Genomic DNA, 24,027 nt, shown 5'->3' with positions numbered 1-24,027 from the left:
CGCCTGGCGGATCGTTCAGGAACAGCCTTATCAGTCCGCCGACAGTGCGTACACACGCACTACAGTCTGCTGAAAGTCCGCCCAGCGGCAGGTGCCGACGGACCCGTCGTTTGCTGCTGTAGTTCGTGTGTACGCACCTTAAAGGTGCATACACACGTCTGACTTTATGCCCAATTGTTGTTTACACCGGACGTTTGAACGACTTGTCATTCAAACAAAAAGTTGTTCAGACTCCTTGTACACACAGACGACAAAACATTTCAAATGCTAATTACAGCTAATTTACAAGTCGTTCGACTGGTCAATGGACTTGCTAGAACAATGGACTAGATCAAATGACTGATCAAACGATTGTTTGTATGTCTATTAGTGTCAAACTAATAGACTTTCAAACAACAAGTAGTTTGTACACATGTACGGACCTAACTATCGTTTCATCGACAGTTAGTCCATGGATCCGCCACGCGGATCAGTGAAAACTGCTGCTATCAGTCTAACGATCGTTCGTACACATGCCAAACTGTCGTCCAAACGACCGGTTTGAACGACAAGTCGTTCAGAAATATCAGACGTGTGTATGTACCTTTTAAAGAGAACCCGAGGTGTGTTTAAAGAATGTTATCTGCATACAGAGGCTGGATCTGCCTATACAGCCCAGCCTCTGTTGCTATCCCAAACCCCACTAAGGTCCCCCTGCACTCTGCAATCCCTCATAAATCACAGCCTTGCTGTGAGGCTGTGTTTACATCTGTAGTGTCAGTCTCAGCTGCTCCCCCGCCTCCTGCATAGCTCCGGTCCCTGCTCCCGTCCCTTCCCTCCAATCAGCAGGGAGGGAAGGGATGCAGGCGGGGACTAGAGTTCTGCAGGAGGCGGGGAGAGCAGCAGACTGACACTATAGAGATAAACACAGCCAGCTCTGACAAGCTGTTTGTCAGCAGTGTGGCTGTGATTTATGAGGGATTGCAGAGTGCAGGGGGACCTTAGGGGGGTTTGGGATAGCAACAGAGGCTGGGCTGTATAGGCAGATCCAGCCTCTGTATGCAGATAATATTCTTCAAACCCACCTCGGGTTCTCTTTAAGGTTCCGGTGCACTAATCAATTTCCCTGGCAGATTTTATCATTGTGATTGAATCTGCCAGAGAGCAATGTACCAGCATGGCTGCCCAATCATAATTTATCTATAGCACCTGCCAAAAGATCTAGTTCGAAAGGGGGCAGAGGTGCTGCAGTAGATCAATGCCCTTCATAGGGGCAAAACGGGGCATTTTCCCAGGCCCCCAGAGCTGGCTGATGGGGACGCCAGGTCTCCCACCAAGTTAATAGTTTTCATCCAGTGCCATATATCGCTGCTGAGTACTCACCTGTCCGGCTAGCATGCTCCCTGTTGTGTCCTTCCATCCCCATGGGAGCCTGTTCTTAGTAACCTGGTATGATCCATCAAATGGATCAGTTTTTACATTGGGCATCATTTTTTGCAAATGTAAGTTATGTTACCACTCTGCCAATGCAACACATCCATCAATCCAGAATTATCGCAGACTCCCTATAGTTGCGGTCCATATGATGCAACGGACCAAACTGATCCGTTTCAAACAGACTGATGTGACTGGACCTTCTTGATTAACATGGGACCTGTTCGGATGCGTTCCGTTTTGTTCCACTAAATGGGACATTTTTTTGCACAGTGTGAACTGGCCCTTACTTTTCCCACACGCTAATAGCTACCATAGGAGAGGTAATTTGAGGGATAATTTTACTACCCCTAAAAGGGAGGCTAGCTAGTTTATGTGACAACCCTACTATCATAGCCTCTGGGTCTGTAACTGGGAATGAAATCCTTGCACAAAATTTGAGATTGTCAGCAGTGATCGTTAGTTGTAAAATTGAAAATGATAAATTAACGCGGCATTTCTGGGGAACACAAAAAACTGGCTAGGCATTGATTATTCTGCCTGAACAGCTCAGAAGGAAGCACCACTGGGGATGTTCCTGAAGAAATTTAGGAAACATGTTCATTTAATTACATTGCTGTCCAATTAAAGATAATTGGAGTTTTTGCTGGCTGTTGGTGCATGCGCAGAAGAGCCCGACTGACACGACTAAGTCAGTTACCGGTGCTGATTGCGGCTGAACGGAGCCACCCGGGAGGACGACAAGGGACGCAGCTGTGCTCATGAGGCTGGAGGAAGCCCCAGGTAAGTATAAAAATCTTGCTCTCAGGTACACTTTAAAGTGGGAAAGTAGATGTTCCATGTTACGTGTATAAAAATGGGACAAGCCATTTAAAATGATCACCCTCAGATATTTAGATACAGTTGTCCATTGTAGACCAGAGGTGGTTGGTGGTTGTGTAGGGTTCGAGCCCAGTGATAGTAAGATGATTTTTCCGAGTTCATTTTAATCCTGAATATTTACCAAATGCCTTAATGAAGGCTTGTGTTTTCTTCATTTATTTAATCTAAATTGGCATTATACATAAACCATTTTTACATAAATGATTTCCTGGCTTGCCAGGTTTACAGTGCTGACTCCTATGTGAATGTTGGATTCACTTGGTTTGACTGAATAGCAGTCTGTGTTCAAACTTCACCCTCTATCCCATCTTCAGCCGCAGGATGTAGTTGGCGAGTAGCAGTGAGGGGACGCCATGAAACTTTGTGCATTGCCAATTAATGCAAAATTTCCATTCTATGCACTACTAAATAAAAGCTGAATTAGGGCTTTAAAATTATATTATGAACTTTTACTTATACTTCATTATTTCGGCCAGAAAAGAAAAGTAGGCTAAACCTTTACAGTGCTCAACCAGTCAACCAGTAGTAGCCAGTGAGACTTTGAGCGACAAGCGATCTCATGACGTGGGTACAGGCGTGCAATCACTTGGACGTCTTTTAGCGTCGCATGGCAATAACAACCGTCATATTGGATCTTGAAAATCCCTGACAACTCCCGCACAAAGTACCTCGATCGCTTGAAGTCGTGTTTGCGCCCGTCGTGTACCGCCGTGTATACCCGCTGGTCGGAAGATGGATCATAACATGCAAACGTGTCTCTGGTGTATCCATACTTTTGCTGAGAGCTGCAGTATGGCTAAGCTTTAGGTTAGACTATTTTGGTAGATCATTAGGTATACATTACTTTTTGGGTCCAATATTGCTTGTCAGCAAATAGTTACTCTAGTCTCTTCTGTATTGGTAAGCGGTTGTTCATGAATAGTGTGCTTAGGACCATCATACCATGTTTGCAAAGACATATTTTTGCAATGTGTATATGGACATCTGCTGATTGTAAACCAGCAGAAAGTTCTTGATAGCCTACCATCTTCAAATGCTTGAGGACAGTCTGTGCTGGTCTCACATTTAGCAGTCTGAATAATTTGGGACAAGTAGCAAGGTTACATACTATACAGTATTGAAACCTCAGCAGCACAGACTTCTGCCACTTACCGGGTTCTACTGAGCCCTGCCAAGTCTCAGTGCTTTTATAGACTTCATCGTTTGTAATATACCCTCCTGGCTCTCCTGCTCATGTCATCACCTGAAATTTCCTTCAGTGTTGTCAGGCAGCGCTGGACAAGAGATGGGGAGAGGCATAGTTGAGCTTATGGTATTAGACTTGCTTTAGCTTTACAGGATCACTTTGAGCAGGCTTTGTTCAAACTTGCCAGCAATTTGTAGGTTAAGATTTGGCAGAACCAAATATAATTTAGATGAAGTAGGCCCTTGCACTGTGTAATGCTGGTAGGATTGTTCAAAGATTGACTTATGTGACCAGAGTTACATTATTATTATTATTATTATTATAATAAAAATGATAGACTTGATGTTTTTGTGCTATTATACTGTACCAATTTTTTTTGCTTGTATTTTAGCTGGCATCTGTGGTGTTGAAACAATATGTCGAAAACCATTGGTGTTCCCACTCAGAAAAGTTCAGGCTGCCTGAAACTACTGAAAGGGTTCGTAATTTTGATTTGCATAACGTAGAAGCAAATTGAAGGTGTATTCCATGAAGTGTCATTGGCTAGGGCCTTCAAAAGGAGTAATATTGGTAATTTTATATGTATCAAAATTGTTGTTGTTTTTAGCAGTTGCAACAATTTGAAATATTTTTTTAGACTCTGTATGTAGTCCTCATTTAAATTCCTGCAAATTAGTTGGAGTGCTATCTAGAGAAGCAGACGAGTTGTTTTTTTTTAGCAAATTTACTGGCCGAGCGATTTTCCGATTGTTTTTCTGATTGATTTTCCGATAGATTTCCATTCACTTTTATGAGAAAATCGATCAGAACGTTCTAAATCTGATTGGACCTGTCAGAAATGATCTATCAGGCCATCTATCTGCCAAAAAAACTCCTGGTGTATTCCCAGCATTACAGACACCTGGAAGACTGCCTATAGAGGTGTTTTTTAAAAGGATTTGCAAACTGTGCCAGTGGTTGTGAGGCAGCTAAACCAGACATAAAGGGCTAGTTCACCGTGCATCAGTTCCGGAATAATATCTATGTCCAGTCTCCATTGCAGTTCACAAACATTTTAACGCATGTTATACAACGTACCAATGTAAATCCAACCTTAAAGAGAAACCGTAACCATGAATTGAACTTCATCCCAATCAGTAGCTGGTACCCCCTTTCTCATTAGAAATCTTTTCCTTTTCACAAACTGATCATCGGGGCTTTTTATGGCTGATATTGTGGTGAAACCCCTCACACAGTGTTATGTCAGAACCATGGTTCTGACATCACACTGTGGGAGCTTTGTTGCATTGAGGGAAATAACAGCTGTTTCCAATTGCCCAAAAAAAAAAAACAGCATCTCCTTCTACTGACATCACCTGCCAGCAGTAAAAAATGTGACCATGTGATAAATATCAGAATGTAAATCAGGTAGAGGAAAGTTTTTACAATGGGCAAACACTTACTTAATCATTTATACATAATTATTGTAAAAATGAAGCACTTTATTACGTTATTTTCACTGAAGTTCCTCTGTAAGCCTGGTACACACATTCAATTTTGATTGGCCAATCACTAACACATTTTACCACCTCCATGTAGTATGAGGGTTTACCTACACCAGTGCTGTCCAACTTCGGGGGCATGGAGGGCCGTTTTTTTTTTCCAGACCACATGGTGGAGGGCCGGCAGACCTCGCCACAAAATGCAATTAAAGTGATAGCAGATTTTAACACACAGTGCAACTAGATTGACAGCAGATTCTCCACAAAATGCACAAAGATTGGCCGCAGGTTTCCTCACAAAATGCACAAAGATTGGCCGCAGATTTCCCCACAAAATGCACAAAGATTGGCTGCCGGTCTGACTGGTTCCGATCTCCTGCTCGCCGCCGATCTGAAGTGTGTTAGAGGCTGCAGCACGGGGGAGAACGAGGGGAGGGGGGTGGAAATATTTACATTACAGCAGCTGCAGCACGGGGGAAAGGAGTTTAAAAAAAAAAAAAAAGTCCTCTCAGCTCTGGGGACTGGGGGCCGCAGCAGGAGGCCTGGCGGGCCTAACGCGGCCCGCGGGCCGCTAGTTGGACATCGCTGACCTACACAATCTGCTCAGTCCAGGACCAAGCTACAGTTGTGTTCAAAATTATTCAACCCCCACTGAAATTGAGTGTTTTGGTCAGTTTGACATTGATTTTGATCATTTCAGTCATCTAGTTTACAATTAAATTAAAGAGGCACTTGTAAGTCAGACAAATATAACATAACATTTATAATGAAATAACCACAAATGTCTTTTCTGTGCTCACGTCATTATCAGTTTTATTCAACCCCCAAGTGACAATAATTCTTAGTACTTAGTGCAACATCCTTTTCCAGTTATAACAGCTTTTAAACGTGAAGCATGGATTGACACAAGTGTCTTGCAGCGATCTATGGGTATCTTAGCCCATTCTTCATGGGCAAAAGCCTCCAGTTCAGACACATTCTTAGGTTTGCGCGCGGCAACTGCTTTCTTTAGGTCCCACCAGAGGTTCTCAATCGGATTTAAGTCTGGTGACTGTGATGGCCACTCCAAAATGTTCCAGCCTTTAATCTGCAACCATGCTCTAGTGGACTTGGAGGTATGCTTGGGATAATTGTCCTGTTGAAAGGTCCAACGTCTCCCAAGCCTCAGGTTTGTGATGGACTGCATCACATTTTCATCCAATATCTCCTGGTACTGAAGAGAATTCATGGTACCTTGCACATGCTAAAGCTTCCCTGTACCTGCAGAAGCAAAACAGCCCCAAAGCATGATTGACCCCCCGCCATGTTTCACAGTAGGCAAGGTGTTCTTTTCTTCATAGGCCTTGTTCTTCCTCCTCTAAACATAGCATTGATTCATGGGCCCAAACAGTTCTAATTTTGTTTCATCAGTCCACAGAACACTACCACAAAAGTTTTGGGATAGTGTTCTGTGAACTGATGAAACAAAATTAGAACTATTTGGGCCCATGGATTAACGCTATGTTTGGAGGAGGAAGAACAAGGCCTATGAAGAAAAGAGCACCTTGGCTACTGTGAAGCAAGGTGGGTCAATCATACTTTGGGGCTGTTTTGCTTCTGCAGGTACAGGGAAGCTTCAGCATGTGCAAGGTACCATGAATTCTCTTCAGTACCAGGAGATATTGGATGAAAATGTGATGCAGTCCGTCACAAACCTGAGGCTTGGGAGATGTTGGACCTTTCAACAGGACAATGATCCCAAGCATACCTCCAAGTCCACTAGAGCATGGTTGCAGATTAAAGGCTGGAATATTTTGGAGTGACCATCGCAGTCGCCAGACTTAAATCCGATTGAAAACCTCTGGTGGGACTTAAAGTGAACCTCCAGACTAAAAACCGACTCAGCAGCACTGAAAAGGCCTGGTGTTTCTTTAACAGTTTCACAGCATTACTCTTATACAAGCCTCATTTTTAGCTGCACAGAAGAAAACTGCCCGGGCAGTTTTCCCCTTATGCTGTGCAAAGCATGATGGGATTTCTGATGTTGTTCTCGTTCTGCTGTTTTGGTGCAATTTTTTTTTTAACATTTTGAATTTGACATTTGAAGCCTAGTGTGTGCAGCTGGGAGGGGTTATCAGGACACAGGACAGTTGGAACTGTGTCTCCTGCTCCTTGTCACCTCCTTTCAACCAAAAAGATGGCTGCCCCCATGACAAAGATGGCAGCCCCCATGAATCACAAACCTTTGCCTGTTCTTTTAAAGCAGAGTTGATAATATATTATATTACCTATCTATTCTAATTAACATAACTAATGTAACTTAATAACAGTATGTTTGTTTAGGCTGAAGTTCCCCTTTAAAGAAACCAGTTGCAGCGCGCAAGCCTAAGAATGTGTCTGAACTGGAGGCTTTTGCCCATGAAGAATGGGCTAAGACACCCGTAGATTGCTGCAAGACACTTGTGTCAAGCTATGCTTCACGTTTAAAAAAGCTGTTATAACTGGAAAAGGATGTTGTACTAAGTACTAAAAATGAATGTCACTTGGGGGTTGAATAAAACTGATAATGATGTGAGCACAGAAAAGACATTTGTGGTTTATATAATTATAAATGTTGTGTTATATTTGCCTGACTTACAAGTGCCTCTTTGATTTAATTGTAAACAAGATGACTGAAATTATCAAAATCAATGTCTAACTGGCATCCACCGTTTCTGTCACTCCCGCCGATCTCGCAGCTTAATCTCCCGCCATCTGTCGCCGCAGCTCACTGGCTCTGCCCGTCTCTATGACGGCAGAGCCCTGTGAGCGAGTCAGGAGCCGATTTCATTGGCTCCTGGCCGTCTTTCCATGTAAGCAACTCCCATTGGCTTACATTGAAAGACAGGGTCAGGAGCCAATGAAAGTGGCTCCTGACCGGCTCACAGGAACTCTGCCTTCATAGAGAGGGTGGCCCAGGATCCCGACGTGCGGCGGTGACTGCGGTTGCGACGGGTATGTGCGGCGATTCGCCGAGATTCCTCTGTTTCTGTACCAACGGTCTCTGGTCCTTGAAGTGAACCAGAGACAAAGCACCCTCATGTATTTCACCGTGCATATCAGTGGGAACATTAGAGAAAACACTTGCCCTGCTTACGGTTTCATCGTTCACTGCTCAGCCTGCTTGTTATCAGCCCTGATAAAATGCTCGACTGAGCATTCAGTCTGGCTTTGCTCAGTCGGGGTCCTGACACTTATGCTGGGAATACACGGTTTGTTTCTGTTGTGCGTTTCTTCTCTCGATCGATTCTGCAGTTAATTCTCTCATCTTCCGCTCGTTTTTCTTATCTTTTTCCATTCACTTCTATCAGAAATCGAGCAGCAAAAGGATCGAAAGGGAGATCGGACATTTCGGAAATTATCTTTCGAACCATCTTATCACCTAAAAAATGAACCATGTATTCCCAGCATTACATACCTGATATTTAACTCTTTCAGGCAGAGAAAAAAAAAGGAACACAGCATAGTTATGTGTGCCAGGCACTTTACATACACATGTCTATCTCACTTACATGTCACCTCGGGTATCCTTTAAGAAGGTAGATGTCTGAACAAATCATTCTGAACAACACAAGCCTGTTTGTCCTAACTAACCTGCTCAGTGTCTTCTTTAGGCAAAGGCAGCAATCCGTTTGTTGCTTCCTCGAGGACTGCGTGAGTCAATAAGCAAAGTGCGTTCTAGTGTAGCTTATGCGGTGTCTGCCATAGCACATTGGGACTGGCCTGAAGCCTGGCCTCAGCTTTTCAATTTGCTCATGGAAATGCTTGTGAGTGGTGAAGTCAATGCTGTTCATGGAGCCATGAGAGTGCTGACAGGTATGTCCTATACATAAACTCATTTTATAATTTTATAATTATATTTGTTATATAAAATTTTTTTTATATAAAGCAATTCATGATCTTTGGTAATGCTTACAGTATTGTGTACTTTTTTGGGGGGGGAAAGCAGTTTTGTGAAATCTGTGTTTTTATAGCTGATCTTTGCACTCACCTGATTATTTCACTTCTGCCCCCAGTTGTTGGGCAAGCTATTTGTCTCAGGCCAGTGCAAGCTGTATAAAACTTTCTGGGAATGGAATTTTCTAGGCTGGTTAGCTGCTGGAACCAGCATTGCTGTACATGTGACTAGGAGTGTGATTGAAAGACCATGTGACTACAATAATGGGGCGTGGTTTCGGTTGGTTTGGTGGATACCTAGAATTGGGCAAGGGCTCGGGAGGCGATAGCCTCTGTGTGCAGAAGAGGTGATGGTGCACCTGTGCCCTCCAAGTCTCCTTTTCCTCTGCCATTGCAAGCAGGACATGCTGCAGAAGTTACCTCTTGGGCCATGATATCTTCAGCCATGTCAGCATGCCCTCTCTCCTGACTGTCACTATGTGACTCCGCTAAAATGAGTCATAGAGAGGTGATGCTCGCAACTCTGCGTCTGGGATGGGAGTTACTAAATACTGGGGGCACATCTGCCCATCTATACTGGGGAGAGGGACTACCTAATATTGGGGACATACCTGACTACCTATATTGGGGGAGGGGGGGGGACGACCTACCTAATAATGGTGGTAAATCTGGCTATCTGTAATGGGGAATGGGCTACCCAATACTGGGTGTTCATCTGGCTACACTGGGGAGGGGGCTACCTAATGTTGGGGGCACATCTAACTACCTAGAGTGTGGGGGGGAGACCTTACTGATACTGGGGGCACATCTGGCTACTGGGATGGGCAACCTACTTAATACTGGGGTACATTTGTGCTGGAGTGGGCACAATTGGGGAGGGGGGGCACTTTTTATTTCATAAATTTGATATGGAGTTGTCCTTAAATTCAAGGATTGTAGGTAAATTTATGTTCATGATGTTCCTGCCACAATGGACCCCAATGTATGCTTGTTCGATTTCTTTGCCCTGTAGAACCAGTTGAAGCTATGTCTGTATTCATAAAACTTTGTTCAAGCCTTGAAGGTAATAGCCAGAATAAAGATGAGGTATTTCCCTGTAATATAGTTATGTAAGGAATGTAGAAAGTGGGTTAGCAAATATATCACAGTAGTGAGGTTCTATACGTCAAGGTATGGAATGGATGTGTGAGTTCATGGTCAAGCAGGACTTTTCAACTGGTATCCAGATCAGGCCAATGGCTGAAATTAACAGTTGATCCCAATCTGAACATTACAGTAGTGTTTTTTTCTCTTTGTATTCCCTCTCTCTTTCTCATTCACTTACTATCCTCCACTCTTATTGTTGCAGAGTTCACTAGAGAGGTGACTGATACTCAAATGCCCTTGGTTGCTCCTGTCATCTTGCCAGAAATGTACAAGATCTTTACAATGAATGATGTATGTACCATTTATCTCCTGTACACAAGCTTTATACCTGCTTAATTGAGAAGTAGATTATTTTTCTCCCCATACATGCTTAATTGGGAGTGCTGAGGGTAAGGATGGTAAGTGAGATGCAAATAATCCAAAATTGATCCAGGATTATGCAAATTATATATGTACATTTATGTAGCTTGAAAATTGACTATTCGAGTTTAACCTTGGTGGAATATGATTGGTTCAGTTTTAAGATGCATACATTTTACATACAAAATTTGCATAATCCTGCATCAACTCAGAATTTTTGGCATCTAGTTGACCATCCCTAGTAGTGAGTATGAATGTATGTGGTTCCGTTCTGTGCGGAGTTGACTTTTTCTTTAGTCTTTCCTGTGTGATAATAAGAATATAATCTGTTTGAAGAGCCAGGAATATTGGTAGTAGCATGTTTCCACCCCTCAGTTCCATGTGTCAAATTTTAAGATGTCTATGAAGTGACATTAGGTCAGTAGGCATTATAGTTGTATTTTATACTTTCTGTAGGGTTTTCACGTTTTAAACGCTCTAGTCAGCAGGCCAAGAGTCTGGAGATAACCAGAGAGGAGGGTTATTTTCATGACAGCTGTAAGAACAATTGTCTTAAGCTGGCCATACGCTTACAGATTTCCACTCCATGTTTTAAAATAATTTCCTTTTTGAAAGGAACATCAATTGCCCATAGATTCCACTAGGGTATCTATTGTAAATATATTGAACTGCAGTGTAGCAATTTTTGATGCAGTGCAACACTGTGGACATCAATTTACCAATACTTTTGTCACAGCCCTGATTGACCTAATTTTTCCATTTTGTCCGATCAATTCTTCCAATCGAACGATTTTCGATTTTGATCAAAAATTGATCTAACATTTTGGGGAATCTGTTCCCAGCAGAAGAATCGAATCCGCAGGGAATCAAATGGGAAAGTCGATGAGTGTATGGACACCTTTAGACAATAAAAGCTGCCCTCTGCCTTCCTACCATTGTTAACCACTTAAGGACCACGTGGTTTTTTAATGATCGGTGCTGCGCGGGCTCTCCAGCCCGCAGCACCGATCAGGTAAAAGGCAGGGCGATCAGACTCCCCCAACCCCCCCCCCCCCCTTTTTTCCCCACTAGGGGGATGTCCTGCAGGGGGGGTCTGATCGCCGCCGGCTGCCTGTGATTTGCGGGGGGGCTCCTCAAAGCCCCTCTCCACAGCGTTTTCAGCGCTCCCTCCCCTTACCTCTATCTATCTTCCCCTCTGTAAGACGCAGGACGGATATCCGTCCTGCGCCGGATAGGATAGGCTTCAGCCTATCAAATGACGGCGATCCCCGGCCATGCAGCAGCGCCGTATTGATGTAAACAGCGGGGATTTCTTCCCCGCATGTTTACATTACGTGTGCGAGCCGCGATCGGCGGCTCGCAACACTGTTCACGGAGACACCCTCCGTGAACTGGCATGGAAAGTTTCCATGCAAAACCACAAACGACCAGGCGCCGCCTATCGGCGTTAGCTGGTCGTTAAGTGGTTAATATAGCAGAGGGTGTACAGTGTTCTCCTCAGGATTTTTTTCTAGCCGGGTGGGGCGCGACGAGGGAATACAGGGCTGGCGCAAATTTACTTACACCGTTGGAGGAGGATGAGGAGGCAAGCCGATGACAGCCGGGTGCGCCTCAAAATTAGCTGGGTGGAGCACCCGCCTAAAAGAGCCTGGGGAGAACACTGTGTGTAAATAGAGCACAGCAGTGATGTTGTTTGCAGCAAACTTTCGGACCATGTTGTAAGCAAACTGAGGCCCTGTTCATACTTACAAATCGCAAAACGCTGCGGAAAAAGTAGCGTTTTGGGAGCGATCTCGATTAGGGGCTCTATACATGCTAATCGCTCAAGAATCGCCACCAAAACGCTGCAGGTAACGCGTTTGCGATTATCACAAAACTCCCATGATTGCGGCAGTGAGAACACTGCCATAGGGTAACGTGCTAAGCGATTTTAAAAACCACTAGCGGTGAGCGGGAATCGCGCGATTCCTGCTCAGATGTGATCGGGGCCTAACAACTGTTTTCAAAGATATAGTACTTTAACTGGTATACCCAGATGTTATATTAACACATGTTGGAGTGGCTGCGGCTGACTTAAAGCTCAAAACTTGTGAACACTTAGGGAGTCTGTCTGGCATGCTTATTTTGGTTGCAAGTTTGTAAATGTGAAATTAATTATTAAAACTTTTTTTCCCCAAAATCCAAACATTTGCAGGTGTACAGCATTCGGACCCGTGCTCGGGCTGTTGAGATCTTCACAACATGTGCACATATGATCTGTACCATGGAGGAGCTGGAAAAGGTTTGAAAACTTAAAACCGATCAACCTTCAATATGGTAGAAAACAAAAAAAAATCATTTCCAACTCTGCGAAAAGCAGTGTTACTAAACCAGATACTGGATCAAGATTCTGGTTTCCTGGTTTATTTAGAAGAGATATTTAGGTTATTGCACCTCCAGCTAGCTTATACATCACTAAAGGTGCGTACATACAGTTGTTGCTTAAAGAGAATGGGACTTGATCCCTTGGGTAACATTTCAGGGGCCAAGTGCTATATAGATGCACCACTCTGCTAAAGCAAAGGGATGTGCGCCGTTTCTGTAGGAAATGATATGCACTTGGGGGTCCCTTTCTGGGGACATCTGTATAGACGTATTTTTTTACTTTGTTAGTGTAGCATGCCTCCAGCTAGCTGTATGTTTTCTCACCTGGTATAGCTCTGACTGCTTGTGATTGTTTGAAAGTTCATGGCTGGAAACTGACTTGAGGTTCTCCACCAGTGTGCCTCAGTAGGAAGATAATTATGTCTTGCAGCGGATGGCGCAGGTGCCATCTTTAATAAATGAATAAATGCTGGCTGCAGACCTAAAATTACATACTAAAATTTAATAGTAATTAAACTTTATTTTTTTCAATCTCTTCCCCAATTTAATTTTTGCTATGATGGGACTGTGTTTTAGCAAAATATCTTGTTCAATTTATCATTTTTGTGAGACTGCAGAAAAATGCAATTTTTCACTATATTTCATATTGCAGGGTGCTGCGCATGCTTTGATCTTTCCTGTGGTTCAGCAGTTCACAGAGGCATTTGTGCAGGCTCTGCAAATTCCAGATGGTCCTACCTCTGACAGCGGTTTAAAGATGGAGGTGTTAAAGGTATGATTTGTTGAGATTTATTGTGGAATTTCCTCTAGAAACTAATAGTGTTACTATTTCAGAGAAGGAAGATGGTCCTAACTTTGTGCATGTAGAAGAGGACATTTTAACAAATTACAATACTTCGAATAAGCTCACACTGGCTGATCACTTTCATTACCGGGTTACTCGTATTTTTTTGGAATATAAAACGCTCCAGAATATAAGATGCACTTAGGTTGTACCTTGTAGATGTTTTCCGCCAGTCATTGTCTCCATGTATCTGTCATTTGTCCCTCATGTCCTCCTTTACTCCCTGTGTGTCCCCATGTCCTCCTGTCCCCTGTGTAGCCCCTTGTATCCCCTCCTGTCCCTGTGTGGTCCTCCGGGGTGAAATTTCACACTAGGTGCAGGTCTCCTTATGAAATGGCCATCTTAATATTCCCTTCTGACATCCACACGGCAGCATGATCTGTACTGTGCAGTGTTCTCCCCAGGCCTATTTAGTTGGTCGGGCCGCCGGGTGTTTAAAAACCCGCCCGGCTGCCAAAAGTCAGGCTCCATTGGCTGCTATCAATCAGCGCTCGGCTCTCCCACAATAGCGAAAGCAGTCGCTGAACAGGAGCGCTTGTTTGCCTGCAGTAGTTGGCTGGCTATCGGCGGGGGACAGTGCTGGTAGTAGTGTTGGGTAGGTGAAGCAGGGGAGCTGCACATACGCAGTCTTACAAGTAGCAGACTGATGGGGAGTTATGAAATGAGAAGAGTGGCTGGATTATGTGAGAGGAAGTTGCAGGGTCACGTGACTCTTTGATTAGAAGAGCAGCCACTCTGTACGGAGCCCAGCATATCGGGGAGACAGCATGGCACAATACAAGGGGGCTGCCAGCGAGGCCGGGAAGGCCATACAGCTGATGAAGCGGAAGAGGCAGCTGGAGCAAAGGAAGCAGAAGAGATCGATGAGGTGACCCGCTCTCTATCCTTATACTCACTGTTCTGCCTGTCAGCTACACTTACACTGATACTGCACTGCACTGCTCTGTGCTCAGTCATGTGCCCCAGTATACTACAATGGACTATACTCCCTACTGTAACCCAGTATTCTGCACCCCAATGTACTGCACTGCTCTGCACTTCATAAAGTACCCCATTCTACAATGCACTATACTCCATACTGCACCTCAGTATACTACACTGCTCTGTACTCAGTACTGTGCTCCAATATACTACAATGCACTATATTGACCTTAGGGCCCATTTCCACTAGCTGTGATCTGTTTCAGAAAGTGGATCGCACAGTTTTGCTGATCACAATGAGCACCTCAATAACATGTTAATCGCGGTGCTCATTTCCCACTAAAATGCATCGTTTTTTCAGAATCGCAATTGTTGGGTGATCGTGCTCAGTTTCCGGCAGCTATACGTTGAAATCACGGGTAGTGGAAATAGTAGGTTGCATGATGGGAAGTGCGATTGCACTTCCTAGTGGAAAAGGGCCCTTACTTCCTCACCCGGCTACTTTTTCATGCCACCCGGCTGAAAAAATTTCTGGGTAGAACACTGCAGTGTAATATTGCACATACTTCCGTCTGGAGCTGGGCCAATACACACTTTTCTGCGTGTGTAGATTCAGCCACAGAGTAGCTTTACTAACTAGTACACTTCTTGCAGCCCCACTGGATGTTGGATGCCTTGACATGGCATTTCATCACATCAATCAATGTTGGGGAAAGTTTTGTTTTATTTTTGAACACTTTGTTGAAGTAATACTTCTTTTCTCAGAAACAGAGCCATGATGGGCTCACAGTTATCACAGGCTTAGCTCCTGAGTGGCGTACTTAGCTCTGCTATCATTATGACAGCAGAGCAAGCGGGCTGCAGTGACCCAGCCTATAAACTACAATGATCAAAAATTTCTCTTGTATAAAAATTTCTCGAACTGTAGTATTCTTTCGTCTTTTTTTTTTTTTTTTTTTTTTCCCGTGCTAGCTGGAAGGAGAGTCTTGTTAGATCATACTACAGCATGTAGTAAAATGTAGCATGTAGTAAAAAAAAAAAAAGTGAGATGTGATCTTTAGGCATCGCCTTCATGGACACCTGTTTTGTATGTGCAGCTAGGGAGTCTGAAGTGAATTTTAAAATAAAAAAACAGATACCTCAGGAGAGGGAAGGCTCTGGGTCCTATAGAGCCTTCCCGTTATCCTGCTATTCTGCCCGTTCCCTTGCAGGTTCCCTCATTAGCAGTCCATGACCAATTGGTTGTGGAATGCTCTCTTTCGGGTTGGGGAGACGTCGGCAGTCTTTGGAAGAACTCGGGCTTCCGAAGATGGATCGATCCGTACAGTGCACACGTGAGCGTGCGCAGTACAGAGCAGATGGACTTTGGGAGCCTTAGTGCTTACGAAGATTAACGAAGTCTCCCGCAGTGGGAGATGCGAACGGGGCAGCCTGCGGGGAACGAGGAGAACGGGAAGGCTTTATAGGACCCAGAGCCTTCCATTTCCTTAGGTGAGTATCTTTAAAAAAAAAAAAGGCTACAGATTCACTTTTATCACTTACATCATAATGAGGCCTCGAGCGCAGTGGTCTGGGTCTTTCTTGGCTTGCTGATTTGTCTATGCTGCTCTGACCTGTGCAGTTAGGCTTCAGTGATTATTGTTGTTCAAGTAGTAGTGGGGATACCACGTACCCGAAAACGTCTTCCTGGGGCCCTTGGGAGTGGTGTACTAAAGAACTTGACAATTGAGAGATTTTTTTATGTTAACCTGTAAAAATTATCCAAGTTTAATTTCAAGACCTCTGCCCAGCACAGTCAGACAGACGTTTCTTTGTGAGAGCTAATGTTCATGCTGGGGGTTTTTACATCCTCCGTCCTAGTGCTATAATGGCACAGTTTGACTCAAAACCACTTTAAGTATGCTTTTTGCTAGTAGAACTGGGAAAAGAACGTGAGGAAACCGGGAGCCTAATCTGGTGTATTATTGTCTGGTGATGTGGAATAAGATAACAACATAGTGGTACACTCACAAGTGTGGGTTGCCACCAGATGCAACCACTCTTGAGTACATGTGGAGAAGTACCGTCTTTCAGATGTAAAAAGTGAGTGATAGGTCGCTGCTCCAAAAAAGTTTTGTATCTCACAAGTGTATTGTGTGATACTGACTCTTACTAGTGTAGGGTATAAGAGAAAATGTAGTGCTCAGAGGCGCTCAAATTAAAAAGACAGAATTTGATCTTTTTAATTTCGGTGCCTCCGAGCACTACATTATCACTTTAAGTATGACTCCTGCATTATTTGAGATTGTCATTAAAACCTTGTCTAATATTGAATCGTGTAAAGTGGTAGCACACATAATTGATGGGATATATTGATCATTTATGTGGTCTACCAAATTGAATAAAGTATGGGACCCTTGCATCTTTCACACTCTGCTACTGTTTTTCATTCCTAGTTGTGACAATACAGGATATTTAGTAGAGAATACTCAGGAATGAGCAGTTACCATTTTAATAGGTAAAACTAAACATGAATTTTCCATATACTTATGCAACTTTTTTCAACCTATTCTGCTTTTAAAAATGTTAAGTTATGCAGCCCGTATGGAAGGGCTATGTTTTTAAAGGATATTTGAAATGAGAGGTATATGAAGGCTGCCGTATGTATTCCCCTTTAAACAATACCTTTTGCTTGGATTTCCTAGTGATCTCTGTGGCGCAGTATTGTCTGAATCGCCCACTTGGAATAAAAAAAAAAAGCATGCAACAGATCCAGTCAAAATTCAGCCAGAAGCATCTGGTCTGCATGCTTGATTGGGGTCTATGCCTAAATGTATTAGAGGCAAAAGATCAGCAGGACAGCCAGGCAATTTGCATTGTTTAAAAGGAAATAAATATGGCAGCCTCCCTATTCCTCTCACTTCAGGCGTCCTTAAATGGCATTTGAAAAAATGTAACTTGAATGGTTGTAATAAATGTGTGCTTAGGGCAAGAATATTGACTAAATTATGTATATATTTCATTCTAATACAAATCAAAGATTCAGGCTAGGTTCAAACTGACTGGTTCATGCCATACATGATGACATTGGATCCACTGTCACCATTCATGACATGAACTTTTTGTTCAGAATTGTTCAATTGAATTTGTTGCATCAGCCATGTTAGAGATGGCTTGCTATCTATGACTTGTCTCACTTCCGTCCAGTGTCTGAAAAACTTGTGCTTCTTGGGACTTTGTTTCATCACAGCAACAGACCTCGGACAGAACAGACTTCTCTGCAAATGTCTGAATGAAATGTTTGTTTAACATAGGATTGGCTGACATGTCTGTTGTGGTCTATAGATTAAATGGATTGTTTTAGCCGATAGTGTGAAATTAGTATTATTGCTGTTATGTTCACATAGTTGCTTTTATAGAAATACTAGTAGACCCAAGCCCGTTTAAAAAATGGGCTCTCTGCCTTTTTTCTACCACCGCCACTGGTGCGCATGCGCGCACCCGCCTGCCTCGCTCGCCCGCCCACCTCGCTTGCCTGCCTCGCTCCCTGGTCCCATGCAGCTGTCCGTACTGCACACATGCGCAGTAGCAAATAACAGGGACAGTTGGACGCAGCGACACAGGAAGATTATTATAGAGAATATACAGAGTTTTTCTGCCATCAGCTTTTGCTTGATTTTTTTTTTTTTTTTTAAAGCGGACCTGAACTCAGAACATCCTCTCTGCTCTAAAAGATACGAAACAGCATAATAATCTTTAAAATAAAAAACATTTCGTTGTTACAGCTCATGCAAATCATCAAATAAATCTGCCCTGTTTCTACTTCCTGCTTTATGAAAGCAGACATATTGTTAACATCCTGTGCTTTCAAATGAGCTTATGGCAGTCATGTGACACAGGGGAGAGATCAAATTGCAACTTGTGATTAGACAAAAATGAGGGTAAATTAGACAGGCTAAACTCTTTAAGTACATGTAGGGTGCATTTCTCTGTTTTCCTTGTCCTGTGCAAGAGTTCAGGTCCACTTTAAGTACCTCTCTTAATAGGTGTATCTCTGTGTAGTGAGAAAAAAGTCTGTGAGCACACCATAGTAGAAAATGTCACTACAGTTTATTTAAAGCATTTTTGAAAAGCTTTTTTAATAATTGTGGGTCTTACAAGTGTTTTTATTTGTTATGATAGCATGGCTATAATACAGTTATGCTTTGCTTTGTTCTTTTGTGCCTCAGGCAGTGACTGCACTTGTGAAGAATTTTCCTAAGCACATGGTGTCATCAATGCAGCAGATCCTTCCTATTGTGTGGAATACACTGACTGAGAGTGCTGCTTTATATCCTTTACTAACAATAATTTTTACATTATAACACATTATACAAAATGAGAACATGCATAATATGTTAATTATACTTAATGCTTTACTGAAAGTTGTTTCCTTAATTGTTCTTGCACTTATGTCAGAACCGAGGTAAATGATACAGAAGACATTGAGGATCCTGTGGATTCTGATGGTGCGTTTTATGTGTTAACTTTTAATTATGGCCTTTCTCCAACCACATGTACAACAATCACTATGTATCTGTTATATTTTATAAAGCTATTAAAGCGGAATATAACCCTGCATTTCAACTTTGCTCTAAAATATTATTTACAGCATATTATATGCAAAAAGCATTTCTTTTTACTAGACCAGCATTGGAAGGGTTAAACACAGAGGTTTAAAGTTCCGTGGAGAGATATGCAGAAGTTCAGATTGTTACATTCTATTTAGTTATATGTATCTATTGATAAATGTTACACACTCTTTGGCTGTCCTCCAAGCTCCTTCTCAGTCAGAGAGATGAGTCACATTCAACACTTAGATACATTTATGTAAACAAAATGTATCTATTTCAGCTTCGGATGCGTCTGCAGAAATCTCCAGGAACTTTAAAGCCCTGTGTAACCCTTCCAATGCTGGTCTAGTAAAAAAAAAATGCTGGTTGCATATAATATACTGTAAATAATGTTTTAGAGCAAAGTTGAAATGCAGGGTTATATTCCGCTTTAAGTGCATTTCTGTATTAGTATTGAAGTATGTCTCCTAATAACAGTAGGAGGGGAGTTTCACTGTAAGTCAGTCATGTTCCATAGTGCTGTAACTTATTTTGGGAACGTGATTACAGGCTTTGAGAGCAGAATAACCTAATAAGTGTGCTGCTGATCTTCATTGTCTAGTCAGCAGGCTTAAAGGAATACTATCGATTCACATATTTTTTTCAATTGACACAGGAATTGTTTGGGAAGTGCTGCTAAGTACTGGTGTATACATTTTAGTAGCAACTTCATTGTTTACTGTTAGCAAAATACATTCAAAGTTTACGGATGCCAAAACTGACAGCTGACTGAGCCATGAGGAGAGGGGAAATTCCCCTCACACTTGATCAGTTAACTCTATGTGTAACTCTGTGTGTGACAGAGAAGAGAGCTCCCAACAGCTGCAGCTCCTGTGTCCTGTGTTTCTGACTGTAGTGTCTGAAGAGAGCAGAGGAAATGTAACTAATGGTCACAGCTTTTACATACTGTTTTTGCTTTCAGAGTTTGATATGTTTGATATTTGCTTTCTGTAGTCTGATATGCAACTCTGGCTGTGCATTGAAGCAGACACCCCTTCTGCAATTGATTTGTCCCAATATAGCTAAATCCTACCCTCAATAAATTACAGCTTTTGCCTCTGATATTTATCATGAAAAGTAGCAAAATGTTTACACAGCTCCTTAGACATTATTTGCCCACTGTCATTTTAGAACACTTGGGTATCGATAGTATTCCTTTAAGCTGGACTTGTAGCCCAGCTATATTTTTCTACAGGCTGCACTGTGCAAAACTTAATGTTGGACTGAATTTTTCACTGACAGATTCTCATCCTCCAAAATCATTTACTAAACTTAATTGGGGCTTCTGCACATAAATGAGACCGTTACTTGAAAGAATCATTAACATTCATTTCAGGTGACAAATCTTTTATGTTTTGTATGAGGTTTTACCATGCTGATACTGCTGCTTTCCAGTGAATCATTTTTTCTAAAATGATGCAGCCTAATTTTACTGCATTCAGTATTTGAATTTAATTTAAAGCTTCCAACATTTGTGCTAAACAATATTCATTGGTTCCATGCATTAAGATCTTTAAATTACACAGTACGGTATGGGGTAAGAGTCTTTTTTTTTTTTTTTATCTACTGTTCAAGTTTTTACTGTTTCATTTTCTCTGCTCAATGACACATGCACTGAAGTATTCCAGAACTAAAATCTATGAACTATTGACAGTTTTATATCCTTCCTGCTCTCAGAAGCCATTTTCTGCCAGGAAAGGGTTTTATGGCTGTAATTTTAAAATGAGGGCTATGCTATTTTTAACTTTTTTTTTAAGGCAGAGAAAGAAAAAAGGAACATGGCATTGTTTTTTGTGTGCTTGGCACTGTGCACACACGTCTGTCTCATCATGTCACATGTCACCTCGGGTATCCTTTAACGTAATACTAGTTTTATATAGTTTAATCTCCTGTCAGAGGCAAAAAAACTCCAGAATCATAAGTCACTTGTGTACTTCTAGTGGTAATAAACTTATAGGGGCAAATTCATTATTTTATCATAGCAAATAAAGCATTTGTGAAGCAGCACAATAGGTTCACTTAATCAGGAAGATATTTGTTTAAAAATATAGTTTGTAAGCTTGACAAAGAATAGTATACAGAGGGGGAACAAAGCTTGATTTGAAGGAAATTGTGAATCGAATCACAGTGTTCTTCCCAGGCTCTTTTAGTCAAGTGCTTCACTCGGCTAGTTTTGATGAGCACCCGGCTGTCATCGGCTCATCTCCTCCTATGCTGTGAGCAGAGTTGCGCACAGAAGCACTAGCCCTGCATTTTCTCATCCTGCCCCACCCCGCTACTTTTTCATGCCACCCAGCTGGAAATAATTTCTGGTGAGAACACTGCAAAATCACAATTTCCAACAGAAATTGCGCAATTCAGTTTTTTTGCTAAAATCGTTCAGGTCTAGTGGCTGGTCAAAGCCACCTCTTGGCTGTGAATCTAGTTTGGTCTTTGCTGAGGATGCTAAATGATCTGGCAGGCCAGATCTTTAAGTGACAATCTGGTATTTGAGCCAATTATTTCCCTTCTTACCCCTCCCACAAAAGCTCGCTCCATTTTTCCTAGTGCCATTGTTTCAATTCCCTTTTTGTTAGAAGCATAAAGTTGCATGGCTGTTGCCTAGTGATGCGTCAGTACCACATTGTAGCCCCACATTGTAATCTAAAGGATTGAATTTGATCTTGGCGGGTGACACAAATTGAGGTGCAGTTGTATGTTTGTACCTCAGACTCAACTGGAAACTTTAACAGGTTTGACATTTTTCTTTTAAAACTGTTGGAAATGTTAGAACAATGACAGTCTAATTTTATTTTGTCTAATCACATGAATCAACAGAAATGTTAATGCTTTTTTGCTTTTGCTGATTTGACATAGTGATTGGTTTCCGTCCTACCAGGTGAAGTGTTAGGATTTGAGAACCTGGTGTTTAGCATCTTTGAGTTTGTTCACACTTTGCTGGAGAATAAGTTTAAAGGGACTGTGAAGAAAGCTCTGCCAGAACTGTTCTATTACGTTATACTCTACATGCAGATTACAGAGGAACAGGTAGGAGAAATGATGCATGACGTCTGTGTTTTTCTTTTGATGTGAACTGTACCATGAGAAGAAGTAATCTGATTGCATAAGCATGGTCTTAAGAGTGCATTGCTAAGGTTTTAGCTAACATGCCCCCCCCCCCCTTTCTTGTTTTGTAGATAAAGGTATGGACTGCAAATCCTCAGCAGTTTGTAGAAGATGAGGATGACGACACGTTTTCCTACACTGTCCGCATAGCTGCCCAGGATTTATTGCTGGTAGGCAAAAAGTAGAGTTAATGACATTTATTGGAAAATCTATTTGTCAACAAACTTGCAAACAAGGAAAACTAGTGATGCATTACGATCCAGTTACTGTGTCAGATTCTTGTTTTCAAACCATTTTCTGTTTTCCTTTGTCTTATAGGCAGTGTCCAGTGAGTTCCAGAATGAGAGTGCAGTTGCCATAGCTGCTGCTGCTACTCGCCACCTTCAGGAGGCTGAACAGATAAAGAGCCAGGGGGGAGAACACTGGTAAATAGACCTTTTACCCTTAATAACTGTACTAAGCATTTTCTAGAGGAAACCTACTGAAAAGAACATGGGACTTGTGATGGCTAAAAAAGAGTTTCAGACTTTGCAGAGAAGTTAGAAAAGTAATTGGTTGGCAGCTATCAGAGCATTATACAACTTTCCATGTTCTAACCTTCTCTGCTAGATTCGATTACATTTTTTGGAGCCACTATTCTGTTTCTTAAGCCAGATAAGGACCCATGATTTGTAGTTAATATTCTGTGTCTCTTTTGAATCTAGAATATAAATTAACAAAAACAATGGCCATGCAAACATTGTCAGTCATGAGTTGGTTTGTACAGTTACAGGCACATGTGTAAGCGGTTGTAAACATACCCAACTGATGTTGCCCATCGGGGATCAGGAGCTGATCCCCTTGGGCAGTAATGTGACAAAACGTATCAGCCGTGTAGCTGATGAGGGCCTCAGAGGTTGTCTAAGAGAATATTGGGAGCAACAACACCGTGAAGTCCAAAGAACACACAAGACAGGTCAGGAATCAAGTTATTGAGAAATTTAAAGCAGGCTTAGGCTACAAAAAGATTTCCAAAGCCTTGAACATCCCACAGAGCACTGTTCAAGCGATCATTCAGAAATGGAAGGAGTATGGCACAACTGTAGACCTACCAAGACAAGGCCATCCACCTAAACTCACAGGCCGAACAAGTAGAGCGCTGATCAAAAATGCAGTCAAGAGGCCCATGGTGACTCTGGACGAGCTGCAGAGATCTACAGCTCAGGTGGGAGACTCTGTCCATAGGACAACTATTAGTCATGCACTGTACAAAGTTGGCCTTTATGGAAGAGAGGCAAGAAGAAAGGCATTGTTAACAGAAAGCATAAGAAGTCCTGTTTGCAGTTTGCCACAAGCCATGTGGAGGACACAGCAACCATGTGGAAGAAGGTGCTCTTATCAGATGAGACCAAAATTGAACTTTTTGGCCAAAATGCAAAACGCTATGTGTGACGGAAAACTAACACTGCACATCACTCAGAACACACCATCCCCACTGTCAAATATGGTGGTGGCAGCATCATGCTCGGGGGGTGCATCTCTTCAGCAGGGACAGGGAAGCTGGTCAGAGTTGATCGGAAGATGGATGGAGCCAAATACAGGGCAAACTTGGAAGAAAACCTCTTGGAGACTGCAAAAGACTTGAGACTGGGGCGGAGGTTTACCTTCCAGCAGGACAATGACCCTAAACATAAAGCCAGGACAACAATGGAATGGTTTAAAACAAAACATATCTATGTGTTAGAATGGCCCAGTCAAAGTCCAGATCTAAATCCAATCGAGAATCTGTGGCAAGATGTG

At 42.4% G+C, this 24,027-nt stretch overlaps 1 protein-coding gene across 1 annotated transcript in view; it reads left to right on the top strand.

Moving 5' to 3' along the window:
- The window catches only part of IPO9 (importin 9), a 62,911-nt gene that overhangs the window by 12,632 nt on the left and 26,252 nt on the right, over positions 1 to 24,027 (top strand). The window contains exons 3-12 of the mRNA XM_068269355.1: positions 3,873 to 3,959; positions 8,595 to 8,796; positions 10,226 to 10,314; positions 12,578 to 12,664; positions 13,400 to 13,519; positions 18,721 to 18,821; positions 18,941 to 18,999; positions 22,022 to 22,170; positions 22,320 to 22,418; positions 22,567 to 22,673. Of these exons, the coding sequence (XP_068125456.1) occupies positions 3,873 to 3,959; positions 8,595 to 8,796; positions 10,226 to 10,314; positions 12,578 to 12,664; positions 13,400 to 13,519; positions 18,721 to 18,821; positions 18,941 to 18,999; positions 22,022 to 22,170; positions 22,320 to 22,418; positions 22,567 to 22,673 (1,100 nt within the window). The remainder of the gene's footprint in view (positions 1 to 3,872; positions 3,960 to 8,594; positions 8,797 to 10,225; positions 10,315 to 12,577; positions 12,665 to 13,399; positions 13,520 to 18,720; positions 18,822 to 18,940; positions 19,000 to 22,021; positions 22,171 to 22,319; positions 22,419 to 22,566; positions 22,674 to 24,027) is intronic.

The sequence above is a fragment of the Hyperolius riggenbachi genome, chromosome 2, assembly GCF_040937935.1.
Source record: "Hyperolius riggenbachi isolate aHypRig1 chromosome 2, aHypRig1.pri, whole genome shotgun sequence".
In the NCBI taxonomy this organism is placed as follows: Eukaryota; Metazoa; Chordata; class Amphibia; order Anura; family Hyperoliidae; genus Hyperolius; species Hyperolius riggenbachi.
This window is presented reverse-complemented; position numbering and strand designations above follow the sequence as displayed.